Source organism: Molothrus ater, chromosome 16 (assembly GCF_012460135.2).
Source record: "Molothrus ater isolate BHLD 08-10-18 breed brown headed cowbird chromosome 16, BPBGC_Mater_1.1, whole genome shotgun sequence".
In the NCBI taxonomy this organism is placed as follows: domain Eukaryota; kingdom Metazoa; phylum Chordata; class Aves; order Passeriformes; family Icteridae; genus Molothrus; species Molothrus ater.
This window is the reverse complement of record NC_050493.2, coordinates 6,851,506-6,868,096: the sequence shown is the minus strand read 5'-3', so window position 1 is coordinate 6,868,096 and position 16,591 is coordinate 6,851,506. Positions and strand designations below refer to the sequence as shown.

Here is a 16,591-nt window from a genome sequence, read left to right as displayed (position 1 = left end):
TAGGTATCTGAATTCTATAAATTCCTTTTCAGTGTGAAACCTATTGAAAATGTTTTTATTTGTGTAGGTATGAAGTTCTGCAGTTCTGTTGGCTGCCTCCAGAAAAGAGACCGACGGCAGAAGAAGTGCACAGACTCTTAACTTACCTCCGCATGCAGAGCCAAAGGGACTCAGAGATTGATTTTGAACAGCAGTGGAATGCTCTGAAACCAAACACCTCAAACAGAGAAGCAAGTAATTCTGCATTCCCAATCTTGGATCACTTCACAGGAGACAGACTTGGCCACGAGCTGGAGGAGGTTCTGACTGTAACTGAAACAAGCCATGGGCTGAGCTTTGAATACATCTGGGAGGCAGCTAAACACGATCACTTTGATGAATGTGGTCATGTGAATCCTGATGAAGCCATGAACTACACAAGTATTTTCTATCCAGTGGAGGTTTTTGAGAGGTCGCTTTCAGAGCAAGGACCAGGAGCACAGGATGGAAGTGGTCAAGAGGCATCACTTGCTGTCCCTGGGGTGTTACCTGTGTTTGATGCACACAAGCTTTCTGTTGGAAATGACTACTATATCCAGTTAGAGGAAAAAGGAAGTGGCTGCAGCATGAATTTTGATAACCAATCAGTTGTATTAACCACAGAGGTTGATCATCAAGAAGCTGTACAAGAAAAAAGTTCTCATTTCACGGTTCTCAGGGATCTTGATGTTGAAGAATCTAGTACCGATGGGGACTTCTTCCACTACAATACAGATCCTAAAGAGGAATTTTTGACTGCTGCCAATAGTCCAGAAAGTCCTTTCCAGAGTATATTTAATGACATTGATAGAGCAGAAGAATTGACAAATAGAAAAATACTTGGGTTTGCTGAAACAAATGATTCTCCTAAAGACTTTAAACCAGCTGTTTTGAACTCAAACACAGATGCTAGAAAGGCAGTAGGCTCTTCTGAGAAGGAGCATTCTAATCAAGCTTCTGAAAATGAAACTGTTTCCTTATGTGAAAATATCTCTAACCAGTCAGAGCTGGTAACTTTAGAAGAACTGTCTGATAACTTCTTATTTCTTCAAGAGAAAAACTTATTAACAGGGTTATTGCCTAAAAAAACCAGCAGTGATTTTGGGCAGTACTCAGATGATGTTCTAAAAAGTATATTAGAAACCTCAAAAAGAAACTCTGTAGAGCCTGAGCCTGTGCTGGCTGAAAATGCACAGGTCTTTTCTTTAATACACGAAAGTCTTAGAACAGTGAAAGATGAAAATTTTAACCCAGTGACAATGAGTAAAGATCCCAGTTCCCCGTCTCAGACTCCTGTAGAAATGCAGGCATCCTCTAGTCCACCCACAGCACATAATTCATCTGATAACTGTGCAAATCTTCCTATTTTGAAGGATGAGAAGAAATTTCTAAATGTAGAAGTGAATGAAGTCATGTCCTGTAACACCGATGTTCTCTGTCAAGAAGAGCTATCTTATAATGCCAAAAATAATAATGTTGGAAACAGTCCATACAGTGTTGCTATTGAAACAGATGAGTGTGATGCACAGATGAAACAGGGAATGCTTTTCAAGTCTGATGAAGCAACATTTAACAAAGAAAAATGTAGTGATCAGGAAGATAGGAAAAGAAATGCGCAAGATACTTCTCCCATATTTAAAAAAAATGAATGTTTATTGGAGGAAATACAAGAAACATCAAATCATTTTGAGAACTGTAAGGATGTTCCAGAAGAGGTGACCTCAATTTCTGTTGCTGCTTCAGATTGTACCAGTCAGGACAGTCTTTTGGAAGGCAGCCCATCTCCTGTACAAACTGTAGAACAAGCCTTAGAGACACCTGACTCTTTGGATTCTTTAGATGTAAACGAGGTTTTAGAATCTTTACAGTCTCAAAGTCCTCAGAAACTTTTGCCACCAGATAAACCTGCTGACAGTGGCTATGAAACAGAAAACCTGGAATCTCCAGAATGGACTTCCCATGTCCCTGTTGAGGACACTTCCAATGTGGAAACTGCTCTGTGTGTGAATGAGAACAGTGTCAGTGCTTTGCCTTCTAATCCAGTCATCATTGTGTCAGAAGCAGCAGCTTGTTTGGATGCAGTGAACAGCAATTTTGAAATAACCCCGGTGGTTTTCCTGAGTGGAAATCAAAACTCTTATAGAGACTCAGCCTATTTCTCTGATAATGATTCTGAGCCAGATAAAAAGCCAGAAGAGTCTGTAAATCTGTCCAGAGAGACTGTGTGTGTTATTTCCTCCAACAGAGGGGAGAATCGCACTGAAGAGGTTTGTGGTTTTGAAGAGAGACAGCAAATGTGTGATGTGAGGAATTACCAGGGTGATGATAATCAAAACTCGAAACTGGAACTAAACCACAATTTAGAGATCCAAGAGATGGATGAAAGGATGCAGGGGTGTCCTGATGAGTGGGCTGAGGCAGCTCTGACTTCCCTGGAAATAGTGATGGAAGGTAACCTGAGGGATGAAATAAAACTATCTGAGACTTCCCACAAAAGTGTCTCTTGTGTTGGCACTAACACTTCAGAGCTCCTTTCACACAGAGACTTAAAGCCTGTGCACAACATGGCTTTAGATCTGAGTAACAGTGAGAAGTCCTTCTATCACATGGAAGGACAAAAGCTGAAAGAGCCAGATATTGAAGGAAAATACCTCGGCAAACTCAGCGTGGCTGGAATGCTTGATTTAGAGGATGGCGATGATGCAGATGAGGAAGATGAAAACAGTGATTCTGAGGATGACATGAGGACTTTTCATATGCATAGTCTGAGTTCTGACAGTGAAGATGAAACTGTTCATCAAGTACCTGAGATAGTTACTGAAAAAGATGATGGAAAACATTTGAGAAGCTTGTTGAAACTTCCAAAACCTCTTAATGAAAGGCAGCCTGAACTTTGGAAAGATGAGAAAAAGGCTGTAACGTTCTTTGATGATGTGACAGTCTATTTGTTTGATCAGGTACCCTTCTTTTTAATTACTAAGTAAAATTTTTGTTGTCTTGGCTTTCTTTTTTGTTTAAACAAGGAGGAATTGAATAAATTGCTTAATATTTGGAAAACCTTGTTACAAAAGCAGCTTTCTTGTTTTGGCAGACTTACAGCTTGTTCATGATGTGCATTATTTTTTCTTAATATATTAAGGCTATGTAAGAATTTATGTATGTAAAAGAATGATATTTATATATATAAAGAAAAAAGAACTTTGTGACTTGGCTAGGTACAGTTTAGTGCTGCTGGTAGAATAGCTGCACTAATCTGAATTGAAGGAGGATATTGCTTTGGTTTCCAAAACATGAGTGTCCTTTGCTGTTGGACCCTTGACTGCATGTGCTGAATGAAACAGGTTTTAGTGATGTTTTTCTGCTGTTTATAAGATGTATTTAATTTGAATATGTGAGACAGCATTGCTATAGACAAGATCTAATTATTTTATTTTGACATAATATTGTTGCAGCTTTATAAAAACAGCTTATCTGTTTAATGAGTTTGAAGTCTTTAAGATGCTTTATAGAAGAAAGGAAGAAAGAAAAAAGTCAATAATTAAATAAAAAAAAACCCCAAAACTCAAACTGAAGCCTAACTCTGAATCTTATGTTAGTTAGCACTAAGGTAAATTTATCTAAGATCATAATCAAAGATGAGAACAGGATTCAGATGGTAATGCTAATTTTATTAATCCTGTGGGATTCATGTGCAGTGACACAGTGATCTGCTTATAAAATTTAAGGTTACTTTTGTTTCCCGTATCAGCTTTATCAATTTTTAACTTCTGTAACTGGATACAGAGGGGATTGTATTTTAGCATTATGGCAACTAAACTAGTCCAGTGAGTTTCAAAGAACAGTCACATTGTCAAGCTTTGGAAATGTTGCTTATGATGACGCACCTAAATCTTATAGTTAACTGTGTTTTGGAATAGAAAACACAGTGATTTATTTGTGTTTAGGCAGCCTGTAGAATAGTAATCCTTTTGTCAGAGGGGAAGGAAAAAATCAGCTGTGTTTAAACTGCTCTTAGTTGTTGAACTCTTTACTTTTTATTACAATAACTGATAAAATGTTGGCTGCTTCCAATACCGGCTGTACAAAGTCTGGCTCTTTATCCTGAACATGATTAGGGGATTAAAAAAAAATAAAATGTTGGGATAAGACTTTATTAAAGAGGAAAAAAACCCCTACCTGCATTAAGCTGATATGGGAACTGTTTTCAGCTGGAAGGTATTTGTTCCTACAAATATGAAACCATTTTATATAGTAAATAATATTTAAATAGTCGTTTCCTGTGTGCATTTTAGCATAGATTTCATACAGCTTTCTTTAGAAGTACTTGCATGTGCTAATCTGTAACTCAAAGTCTTGTTGTGTTGTTGTAACAGTTTACAGACCTTTTAATTCCATTTGATGGCAGGATGGGGAAGTGTATTTGTGGGTGCTGGCATCTGAAGGCATGGAGACATTGTGTGTAAAAATAGTTCAAAAAGTGACTTTGTTTGCATTAGGAAACACCAACGAAGGAGCTGGGAAGCCGTGGGATAGACGTGAACGGGGAAGGTGCTGGCAGCTCTCCTGTTCCATCTTCCAGCCCTGGTTACTTAAACAGATTTGCAAATTCAGAAAGCTCAACAGATGAAGAAGGTACATGAATATATTTATACACAGCAGGGGCCGAGACTGTTTGATGCAGAGCCTTTTATGAGAAGTCCTTAAACTCTATGTGATCTGTAAATTCACTGGACCATGTTGGCTTCAGTCTTGCATCCTAAGCACACACTGCAGCTGGGCTCAGATTCCCTTGTTCCTGAGGAGCAAAGCTGGGATGTGGTACTGGTTCTTTATGCATTGATGTGTCCAGGGTTGCCTGAGAGGCAGCCAAACTGGGTGACAAATCTTTGTGGCTCCCTGGGCTTGAGCCCTGCCCAGGGACACGGGTTTTGTTTGGGGTTAATGCAATCTTCCTGTACAGTTCTGGGTGACCTTACATGACATAACTGTAATGCTGCTTTTTTCTTCTTTCTTACTTTTTTTTTTTTCTTTCCCTCCCCAAGGTGGGGGTTTTGAGTGGGATGATGACTTCTCTTCTCCAGAGCCATCCTTTATGTCCAAGGCAGCTAACAGTCTCATTGGTTCTAAAGCACCCCTGCAGCCATCAAAGTACTTCTCTCCACCTCCACCGTCCCGGACTCTTGATCAGAACTGGTCACATTCATCCCCTTATTCCAGATTCTCCATCTCTCCTGCAAACATGGCAAGCTTTTCTCTTACACATCTTACAGATTCAGATATAGAGCAAGGAGGTAAGTGATTTAGTTATAATAATTACTTTAAAGATACAAATTAAAAGCGTTATGTAAAGATAAAGGAACAGATACAACAAGTCTTGTTCTATTTAAATACCAAATGTAGAAGTACATTTTTAACACTATGAAAGTTTAGTCTGGTCTTGTGTTTCAGTTAAGACATAGTTTTCTGTGGAGATTGAGATTATTTGTGTTCAAGTTGGTACAAAATTGTGGTAGACCAACCTGTGGAACATTTACAGAACAAGCTCTCAGTTTTTGTGTTAAAAACCCAAGTGCTGTATTTGGATAAATGAACCCTCTGCAATCCTGCAGCACTGCTGTTGCACCTGCCACACTATGGCAGTTATTAATTCTGGTTATTGCACTCTCTTAAGTCACAATTGTGTTTTCATTGCACAGGATGAGGATGCCAGGAACATAATGTTTCTGCTATTATTGTGTAAGCTTATTTTACAGTTTAGTTTTCTTTTCATATTGCTTTTTAGACATTGCATTCTTGACATTCTCTCGAGAACTGCAGCATGTTTTCTAGAGCTGTGAATAGGATAGCTTTTGTTAGGAGAGCCAAACAATCTATTCAGAGGAATATTGAGTACTAGCAGTGTTTATTAACAAGCCTTCTTGTCAGTAACCAAAAACTTTTTTAACCTTTGATATGTTTTTGAGGGTTAAGAGGAGCAAAAATAAGCACACTTGAATTGGTCTGGCATATTATTATTCTTGATAACACATTGTATTATTAAAAATAAATATTACTGATAGCAGAGCCTTGCTTATGGTCAGTGTCTATAAATATGTAATCAGGGTTATATAGAGTTGTATTGTTCTTTTATTGTGCTTATTGATTAGATAATATTTGCTGCTTAGTAACTTACAGATAAGAGAGAGTATTTTGGAGATCCTACATTGCCTCATGTGTCCTAAGAAGTGACATTGAGCTGTGTGATTGAGGCAGATGTCTATGAATAAATGAACCAAATGTTTACAGTAGTTAAAAGTGTAGGGAAAAATTAACCAAAACTTGGAAGGGCAAAGCAGCAGAATGCCAAGTTCTAGCATGAGTCCTAGAAAGAAGTGAGGGTTGTGCAGAAGAATCTCACTGTATCTTATGACCTTTCCTTTACTAATAGGAAGCAGTGAAGATGGAGAAAAAGATTAAATCAATTTAAACGTGCTTGGACTCCATACATAAAACACATAGACTTTGTGTTTGAAACTTCTTTATCTAAACTCTGGATCCTCCTGGAGTAACACAGGTAATCAAGAAGTACTGAGAAATGGAAGTAAACACTGAAAGCAATGTTAAATCAGGACATTAATTTGAATGTGTATTTAACTTTGTAATGTATTTTTAAATCAGTGCAATTTTGCTTTTCATTGAAAGACGATTCTGCCGCTGTTTTCAAGTACTTGAAGTATTTTTCAGATAACTTAAACAAGTAAAGCAATTACACTACAGTCTGGTTTATGTATGAGATTGTATAATATTCTTTTTATATTTTTCCATGTAGTTCATTATCTATTTGAACATTACACCTGTTGTAGAATTGTGTATACCTGTCCTGTGCAACAGGTGGCTGTGTTGATGGAACTGTTTGAATGATAGTTGATCAGTAGTGAGCCATATTTATTCAAAAAGATATCACTACATATTACTTTGCTTATTACAATTGCACTATGGATTATTCTTCCTTTATTTCCTGATGATGTACAGAATCAAAATCTTAGATCTTTCAAGGAAAAGAAGACAAGTTGAATTGGCCCAGTTATCCAGTTTAATTTGTCCTTTTTGTAGCCTTTTGCTATGCACGGTACTCGTAAAACGTACATAACTTCTGAGTATTATGTTAGACTTGCTGAAATCTTATATTCAGTACCATTTCTAAAATGATAATGGTTATAGAATGGTTGTTAGTGTTCATGTTTTATAGGAAACTGGAAAAGAATATATGATATACTCTGGAATTTTTAGATGAAAGAGATAATGTCTCTTAATTCCTACATATGATCCTACTGACTGCTTAAACTGTAATAGCATCTGACTATATCAAAGTTAAGGGCCTTCCAGTTTTTACTACAATTTCTGCCTTGGAGAAAGAAGAGGGAAAATTGGTTGTACAAAACTCTGGAATTTATGACTCTTACATAAAGACTAATTTCAATAGACTGGATTTGGGTACACTTGGCCCTTTAGTTGTACATTCTGTGAATTTTGAAGCTCATTCTTCTGCTGACTGCAGATCTGGGCTCCATTCAGAGGCCTGTGGTAAATCTACCTCTTGGTGATGTTATGACAATTAAGATTTTGATTAATGGTTAATGCCCAGTTCTGCACCCGTTATAGGGCCAGATCCATTTTAAGATGTCTGCAGAGCTCCATGGTACATCTTGAAATGCATTCTGAACAAAGGCTGCAGTACAATAGCTTTGCTCTGAAGCCTGTAGGGAAGGGAAGACAGTGGGGGGTTTAACCTTCCTACTCTACCATGCATTTAGCTGATTTAATCCTCTAAACTGCTTGGAAAAAGATATCCTTAATTATTACTCCAAAGTAAGTTCACTTGAGAAACAAATCCCTGACTTCTTGGAATGCCTTATGCAGTTCAAATCTGTAGGAAACACTGATAGAAGCAGTTTACCTGGCTTTGTATTTGTTTACTTGTACTAAAATACAAATGCACTGAAATGTGAAGTACTTTGTATTTTAGTGGCTGCTTTGGCAGGGCTTGAGGTAATGGTGATCCAAGTGCTCTGTGTCCAGATCCAGTCGCCAGAGAATTTTCATCATATGGAGATGGGAGGACTAGATATTTTCAGATGTTTGTTTTCTTTTTTTGTATACCTCTGTGTTAATTTTGATTTTTAAGTATGTTTTAAAGATGACAAGAATATGTTAACTGTTTTTTTTCCAATGTTATTTAGCCCTTAAACCAGAATGGCTTCCATACTGATTAAAAGGGAATGATTTAGTTAATAATGTTGTTTGAAGTTGCCAATGAATTGAGATATCTTTTTCTGATGAGGCACTCAGGTTCAGAGTTAGTCAGAACTGTTCTTCAGTATGAAGTGAGGAACTGAATTTTCCTATGGACCTTTCCCAAAACATTATTTAGAAGGCAAAGTCAAGTAGTTCTTAATACAGGCTTACAGTATACTGTAGAGGGTTTAAGGAAGCTGTGTGCTACTGAAAATATTTTAAAATGTTGGTAATAGACCTTGTGCACAAACTATTGCTTAGAAACTCCATCATTCCAACATTACACTCCTTGATACAGCTAGATTTAGGGTACCTCATCTGTCTTTAAATTTTCACCATAGTAAGAATGAAACTCCATAATGGTCTGCAGGGAACATGTGGGCTTGTCTGCCTTACGTGGTGAAAACCTTGTCAGACCTGGAGTTCAGCCTTAATTTTGAATCATTTTATTTAAAAAATAATTCTGGGTTAAATAAAAGCTTATGCTCCAGAATGTTGTCATTTGGTTGTGCATTTTGTTCCTTGTAATTCTGGAAAATCAGATGTTTATCTTGCACATCAGGAGTTTCCTTTGCTTGATGGAAATCTAAGATTTTTATTCTTACCCGGGTTTAAAGAAAAGCTTACACAGGAAGTAAAAGTTTACTCCTTTGTCCAAATGGACTCACTGCTAATGAATTGCCAAAGGAGCATTTTTTCCAAAACGAGATGTGTATGATATTAAGCAAGGTAATGTCCTTTTTAGCTGTACAATGAAGAGAAATAAATATTTAAAGTTAACTCAGATCACTTAAACATAAATTTTAATTTCAGTAATCCAGTAGGCTGGATTGCAATAATATAAACTATCTTTTGGGGTAAAAAAATAACACTTAAAGATCTGATCAACTACTAGCAATACTTAAATATCTGCCTGGCAGTTAAGTGGCACAATGAAGATGAATCAGTAATTCCAACATGTTACATTATAATGAGGGGATTTGTTCCAAATCATTCATTACACTCTATGTGATTTCTTGCACTAGCTACTTAAGCCTGGTCTCCATTTTAGAAGTACATGTATCTATTTTCAATGGTTTATTATGAGGACTGGTTACAGCTTAATTCCTTCTCTAGTAGAATACCTGGATTGTTTGAATAATGAAGGCATTGTCTCAATTTGGCTACTAAAGGTATTTAAAAGATCTGATTTTTCCCACCTAAAGAAGTTTGTTTGAACATTGGGATCTGTAGTGAGAAGCCAAGAGAGCAACAGGTGTGTCCAGTTTCAGTGGGAACACCTGTACTCTCCCAAATGCCCCAGCTGCAGATACACTGTGTAGAACTGCATTTATGGAAATTGCCATTTTCATGGAAATGAGCAGATTTAAATGTTTTTTCATATCCTTGTTGATGCACTAATGAAAGCCATTTAAGCCTCATTCTTTTTATCAGTATTTTTAGCAGATTTTTATGTAATAATCTTTCATGAGGAGGCTGGTTGGTAGAAAGACTTTTTTTTTTTTTACAATTAAGCACTATCCTAAAATGTCAGCATTGTCAGGTGTCAGTGACTTGGCTATTTGTGTTGGAGTTGGTGAAAGGTGGAATTCAAGTACATTAGCCTTATAAGAAATAGCCTTAAATAAGAATGGATTTACTTCAAAAAAATTACTTCAGCTTTAAGTCATACATGTTAATGGTTTTGGTACAAAATGGGAAGAAATCTAGAGGAGAGTCAAACATCATATAAACTTATTGAAAATAAGTATTTGTAATACCAGCAGCCTGTTTTTCAGAAACTTGAATATGACTTACAGTTAGTTTTGTTTATGAAATTGTTTGAACTTGCACAGATGTAGGTGTAACTTAAATGATAAATGGTACTGATGTGTGTGTATATATAATGTTCAATTCTATTTGTAAATGAGAAACTATGTAACAAAATCATAGGTATGAGGTTTTCCTATTGTAATTTAATACAGGTATGAGGTTTATGGCAATATATCATAGTTAATGAAATTTCAGGTCAAAATGTCTTTAAATTGTGTACATTTTTAAATTGTAATTTCTACTGTATATTGATTATCATGCATAGTGTGATTCAAGAAACTGCTTGTAATTTAAAAATATTTAATATTAAAAATAAAATACAGTTATATATTTATAATCTCTTTGTCTGTTTGTTCATTTTTAAACAGATACCAGCAGTGTAGTTCTACTGTAAGATATATTTATTAGTCTCCTGAGGTTGAGAAAGTTCCAAAAGTTCAAAGCCACAGTCCCAGCAGATGAGCCCGCGCTAAATAGCGTAGTCACCTTTAAATTCTGCCAGTATCATCACCCTTGTGAAAATTTCAGGTAAAGTGTGTACACAGTCAGTAGAGAAGCAATAATTAAAACAGAAACAGTGTCATTCTGAATACTGAATTTTGCTTTCAATCATAGAATTAGATATCTGTAGGAATAATGGGGATTTTGAAATTTATAACTTCAGAAAACAGGTTAATGATGTTTTCTCAGTGTTGACTGAATTTCTTCCTAGAAGAGTTGCTTGGTTTTTCTATACAAGTGTATGTGCTGAATGGACCAAAAATCACCAGGTAAATAAATGGAGTGCTGGTGTGCACTGGGAGCTGCCGTGGTGAGATGCTGTGGCTGTTCCAGGCTGGGCAGGAGGAGAGGAGGGTGCTGGTGTTCCCTGCTTCCCGGGAGGGAAGGGATGGCCCGGGGCAGCCCTGGCAGTGTTGATGGAGGCTCTTGAGGAAGCCCCCACCTCTCATGGCAGCTGTTGAGTGCTGGCACATTTGTGACCTGGGAATGAGAAACTGATATCAAGATGACTTCACTTCATTAGGTAAAATATAACTACTGGGCTGAAATTTGACCAAGGCAGTGGTCATTAATGAGAACAGATGCAAAAGATCCCATGGCACTAAATTGGTCACCTTATATAGAACTTATTATCAAAGAATTTGAGAACTTGCAATCTTTATGAGCAGCAAGTTCTCAAAGAGATGGCAGTGCTGTGTCTGTGGGCCTGTGTCACACGGGTGCTGTGACAGCATGCAGAACAGAGCTGGGACAGACCTTGTCCTCCTGCAGCCCTGACAGCGCCGTGCCTGCCTCAGTGTCGGTGACACCCGCACCGCCTCCTCACGCCGTGTGTCCCCCGTGCGTGTCCCCGCCGCGCTGTCCCACCCGAGCACGGGCGGGCGCCGTGAGCGAGGCGCTGTGGCCGTGCCCGGCCCCTCGGCGGGGTGTGCGGGTCCCTGCCCGCGGAGGCACCGGAGCTCCCGCCCGCCGGGCCCGCCCCCGCCTCTAAAGCGACGTGTCCGGGACAGGGCCGGCCCTGCCTGCGGCTGCCTCCGCCTGCGGGGCTCGGGCAGCGCCTGCCCGGGGCTCCTCGGGCCGGGGCAGGGCCAGGGCCCCTCGCACGCTCCTGCTGACAGACCCTGCCTCGCTCAGAGCACGCGCCGCGTTCCCTCCCTGTTGTCCCCGCAGCCCTTGCTGCTGTTCCTGGCTTCCCCCGGGTCTCTGCCGCGTTGTCCCTTGGGCCCCGGGCGCCTTCTCGGCAGCGGGTGGAGTGGTAAGTCACAGAAGAGGGATGCCAGCCCTGGTAGATGGCTGCACAGGGTGTTAAACGTGTTGGTATTTGGCTGCTCTCTCTGGTTTCTCTTGACCACTGCAGTCTGTTGCTCCTGATCCCCCCACAATCTGTTTGCTCCTTGCACATGGATAGCACCTTCCTGGGACTCCCAGCAGCTTAGCTGGGGCTCTCTAAGGTAATTCTCCAGATTACAGCAGTGGCAGTCTAAGAACAAACCTGCCAGCTAGGTACCTTGTTATCCCATTATACCCCATTTGCTTTTGCCCAGCCTGCAGTTTTAAAGACTACTTCGCTCTCACAGTTTGCTGAAGCTTCCTTCTCTTGGATCATCTTCCAACCTTTCTCTCCTGGCTGTGTCCATGAGCCCTCTCTTCACCAAGTCCTGTGGGCTGTGTTCTTCCAAACAGCAGCACTCCCCAGTGCTTCTTGTGCTTGGGCAGGGAAGCTTCCACTCCTCTGTGCTCTTCTGTAGCTGTGCCTTTTCTGCCAAGTGACTTACACCAAGTGTCCAGAACAAACTGGTGCTTGCCTTGGGACCTGTTTCCTCTCTGGAGATACCTGTGTGTCTCCAGCATGTTTTTAGGCTCCCACAACACAAGCTGCTTGGTGCTGTCTTTCAGCTGTCATCACCTGGGTGCTACCCTAACCCAGCTGCTTTGTGAATTCCTGTCCTGTTTAGTAAAGTTGCCTCTTTGGTAGTAAGAAACCTGGGGATGGCCAGGATGTCCTCACAGGCAGAGAACTGAGTCAGTGTGCAAGCCCAGCAGCTGAACGTGGCTTTCAAGAAATGAGAAACGAGACAGGAGGGGGTGTTTACCACAGCACAGCTGGGACCTGCCGGACACAGCACCACCTGCTCCAGCCAAGGTTGAGATTGTACTGGGACAGTCTCACATCTGGGGCTAGGGGTTTTGTTCTTTTTCCTTCATTTTTTATTGGCTCACCAACTCTCAAACTGCTCCTACACAATAGTATTGGCATAAAAACGTATTGTGTTTACACCAAACCTTTTTATGACTACATGAACTGGAAGAGTGTGGAAAGAACATATTTTGGGAATGTCTCTTAGTAACACCGATCGTTGGTGTTAGAGGCAGGGTTGCTGTGGTGCTGTTGTATTCAGATGTAATGTGGGCACAGAATATGGGCTGAGGGAGGTAAAATATCAGTGCTGTCAACTAATGCAGAGGAAGGAACATTGCTGTGTCTTTTTGGGTAACTTGGAAAGTAGCCTGCTCTGCTGCTGCTGATCTGGGGCAGCAACTGCAGTTAAGCCCTGCCATTATTGGATTTCTGTTGGAAGAGGGAAGTGCTTTTTGTGTGTGTGTTGAGGACTAGCCCACGACACAGAAATGCTGCAGCTGAAAACACGTGGCTGGCTCGGAGCTTCTCCCTGAGAGTGTGCCGTGTTTCCCTCTAGTGGACTCCTCTCACAGTGGAAACCTGCACCTACAAAAACCAATTACCAGGAGTTCAAGGAGAAATTACTTTGAGAAAGAGCCTGAGGGTCTGTCTAATACCCCCTAAGCCAGCACATGTACATGGAAGTGGTGCATGGCTTTATTATAATGTGGGGGAGTGAGGAACTGGGAGACAACAGCAGCATAAGAGATCAAACAGAGGCAATGTGTAACCAAACCTCACTGACTGTTGTATTCTGCATGGTTTTTGAGTTGTGGTTCGCTTTTCTACAGAAAGACTGAATCAACTTGGAGGTCATTTTCTCTTATGTCCAATGATAAAGGAAAAACCTCTCTGCTTTGAGGCCTGTTTCTAAGAAGGTAGAGGCATCTGTTTTTCACCTGTAGGGGATTCACTGCATCTTTGTTTCACTGGTTCCATTCACTTGCCCTCTGCTCCCTCTGCACGCTCTCCTCCCAGCTGAATATTGGTGTTATGTTTTTACAGCACATTGACAATTAATACCAATCCATCCAACAAAACATGAAGACTAAAACAAAAGGAAAGAAACAAAGGCAAACTGCTGACAAAGAAGCGTTTTCTGAAGAGCCAGCAATGAGAAAAAAGGAACTGGTGAAATGTTTGCGACACAAAGAAAGGAGGAATGGGGGAAACAAGGAGAGCAACAAGAGCCCCACAGGCAGAGGCAAGCGTGCTTGGAGCAGCAAGGACAGGCTGCTGAGGAGGCTGGAGAGCAACGAGCGCGAGAGGCAGAGGATGCACAAGCTCAACAACGCCTTCCAGGCCCTGCGCGAGGTCATCCCTCACGTGAGGGCCGAGAACAAACTTTCCAAAATAGAGACTCTCACTCTGGCCAAAAACTACATTAAATCCTTGACCTCTATTATACTCAATATGTCCAACGGACACTTTCCAGCAGTAGAAGGGATGGGGGGAGCCTGGGGATCCAAATTGTACCAGCATTTTCAACAGCAGCATGGGGAGGATGACCATGAGGAAAATCTACAGAAATATTCCACATAGATTCATAACTTCAGCCAAAACACCAACTGCCAGATACTACTGTCATTGTTTTTCCTTCTTACATCATAATACATGTCATTACCTAGAGGTTTAATGAGATTATTTTTGCCTCCAGTTTCTCCTTTTCTTTTCTGAAAAAGACAAACAGATAACCCTCGTGACTATAGTTTATATGTCACATTAAAAATTACCTTAAACCCTCAGAATTTCTCAGAGCATAATGAATGTGTTTGTGTGGTGTGCCAGGGTCTGGAACACTATCCTGTAACAATGGAGTTGACTTGAAAATGTGATTTAGTAACTTCTGAAAATTATCCCACCTGGAGTAGAGCAAGCTGAACCTTTAAGGTCTGTGTCATCTGAGTTCCTTGGAGTTAGTTGAGAATCTTGGCTGTAGTTCTGTTCACCAGCCTTTCAATGACTCATCTGCTGTGCTAAAGAGAAGATTAAAATTGATGACAGCGTTTGACTGACTTGGTGACTGAAGTGGCACATAGGGGAAATTGGTCACCAAATCTGAATATTCATCTTGATCTTTAACTTTGGTGGATCTGCCCTGGTAATCTTGAACATTGCAAGGCATAAAAAGATCTGTTGATGCAAACATCTGCAAAGCTTTCCTAGATTGTAAGCTCTCTAGAGTAAGGACAGTTCTGATCTGTGCTTCCAGAGCATCTGGCCTCACAGAGATTTTCTTTAGTGGGTGTCTGGGTGATATTCTAAAACAAATAATGAATAAGGGACAAATTACTTACTTTTGCCAAGACAATGATAAAAATGCTTTCATGTAGCCTTAAGTTAGACAATGCTCTGGCCAGTTTAAATTACTTCCTAATGAAGCCTGTGATGTGATCAGGTTCTTTCTGGGTTAGTGTTAGATTCTGATACTGTAAAACAATAAATGAAGCAGAAACTCTTCAAAAAGGAAAATAAGCTCTTTTTTTCCCCTCCCTCTATAGAACTTTTTACCTTCCATGGTAAAAAATTCTACATCACTGAGGAACTCTCTTTCCTCTTGTATTCTCATAGCTGGGGCACCTGAAGCTGGAGTGGCCTCAGTTGCAAGTGTGGTGCCCACGGAGCCCCTGTGCCCCAGCTCCCCCTCCCCACATGCCCCATGAACAGGAGGCTGCTGCTCTGTGCTCAGGAAACATTTGGCACCTCATCCATCACCAGGATTGATAATGGTTTGTGGCCTGGTCCTTTTCCAGCAGAGAAGGGTGTCCAAGGAGGAATGGGGGCTGAGGAAGGATTTCTCATATCCATCACAAAAGGATTGTGCTGCTCTGTGCAGTGTGGAATGTGTTTGTTGCTTGCTGCAGCACAGCTGAGGGGATGACAGTGTCATTCAGAGTGAAAGGTGAGGGTTCCCACACAGGCTGGTAAGGGATGTGAATTATCTTTCTCCACCACAGCAATCCATAGCTATGATGTAGAACAACACAACAGTTTATACATGTGGTTGCCTTACTGGATCCTGCCTCAGCTGGAATTTTCTTAGTTGTTGAACTGTTTTCACATTAAAATAAATGGGATTTAGCCTTTCTCATACTCAAGTGTTAATGAAAGAGTTGCAGAGTGTCTTAGAGATTTAACTTGTCATTACAGTGCTGGATCTTACTCCATTCACCAGCAGCTCTGTGTGGGTAAATTAATCCTCACTGTATTTGTGCACTGATCACAATGGGTCAGTCAGTAACTCCAAGGCCTTTTCTCCAGTTAGTCCACTCAGAACCTCCTCAAGTAAGAGATGTTGATGTTATTTGGTTATTTCTCACCCTAGGTCACTGCAAACTGTGGCTCTGTGTGTCACACAGCTATGACCAAGCACTTGTAGATTATGGTAATTTTTGGTAGGATTCTTTAAAGGTCATTATCTGAGAGTTTCCTGCTAGTAAACATCCCTGGAATGCTTTTGTGGGATAGTTATGTTTGAATTGCTGTTTGGCTGCATTGGTGGAAAGAGAGAACCAGCAAGTTTTAAAATCCAGTATTTTAACAGTGCTGTTGATGAAGAATTGCACTTTAAGACCCAATTTTGCTGGTATTGCTCCTAAACATACAGAGTTTAATGCTTGGGCAGTGTATTTTTGACTTTCTGCAACCAGAGGCATTTCATTTCTGTGCCAGAATGGCACGTCATATCTAGCTATAAATACAGCAGCCAAGGAGGCAGGTGAAAGTCACCCTCCCCTGAACACTCCATCCCCAAGGGACAGTCAGGCTCTGGACACAGGCATTTTTATGGAATTCCAGCTGCTAGTT

At 40.5% G+C, this 16,591-nt stretch overlaps 2 protein-coding genes across 2 annotated transcripts in view; both read left to right on the top strand.

Moving 5' to 3' along the window:
* Positions 1-10,441, top strand: part of LMTK2 (lemur tyrosine kinase 2) — a 41,963-nt gene extending 31,522 nt beyond the window's left edge. The window contains exons 11-14 of the mRNA XM_036392267.2: positions 68-2,975; positions 4,515-4,650; positions 5,061-5,309; positions 6,446-10,441. Coding sequence (XP_036248160.1) covers positions 68-2,975; positions 4,515-4,650; positions 5,061-5,309; positions 6,446-6,474 — 3,322 coding nt within the window. The 3' untranslated portion in view covers positions 6,475-10,441. The remainder of the gene's footprint in view (positions 1-67; positions 2,976-4,514; positions 4,651-5,060; positions 5,310-6,445) is intronic.
* A 1,223-nt stretch (positions 10,442-11,664) lies between these two features.
* BHLHA15 (basic helix-loop-helix family member a15) lies at positions 11,665-14,547 on the top strand. The gene is made up of 2 exons (XM_036392456.1): positions 11,665-11,860; positions 13,790-14,547. Exon 2 carries the CDS (start codon positions 13,826-13,828, stop codon positions 14,324-14,326), a length of 501 nt encoding a protein of 166 aa, XP_036248349.1. The 5' UTR covers positions 11,665-11,860; positions 13,790-13,825; the 3' UTR covers positions 14,327-14,547.
* The last annotated feature ends 2,044 nt before the right edge of the window (positions 14,548-16,591 follow it).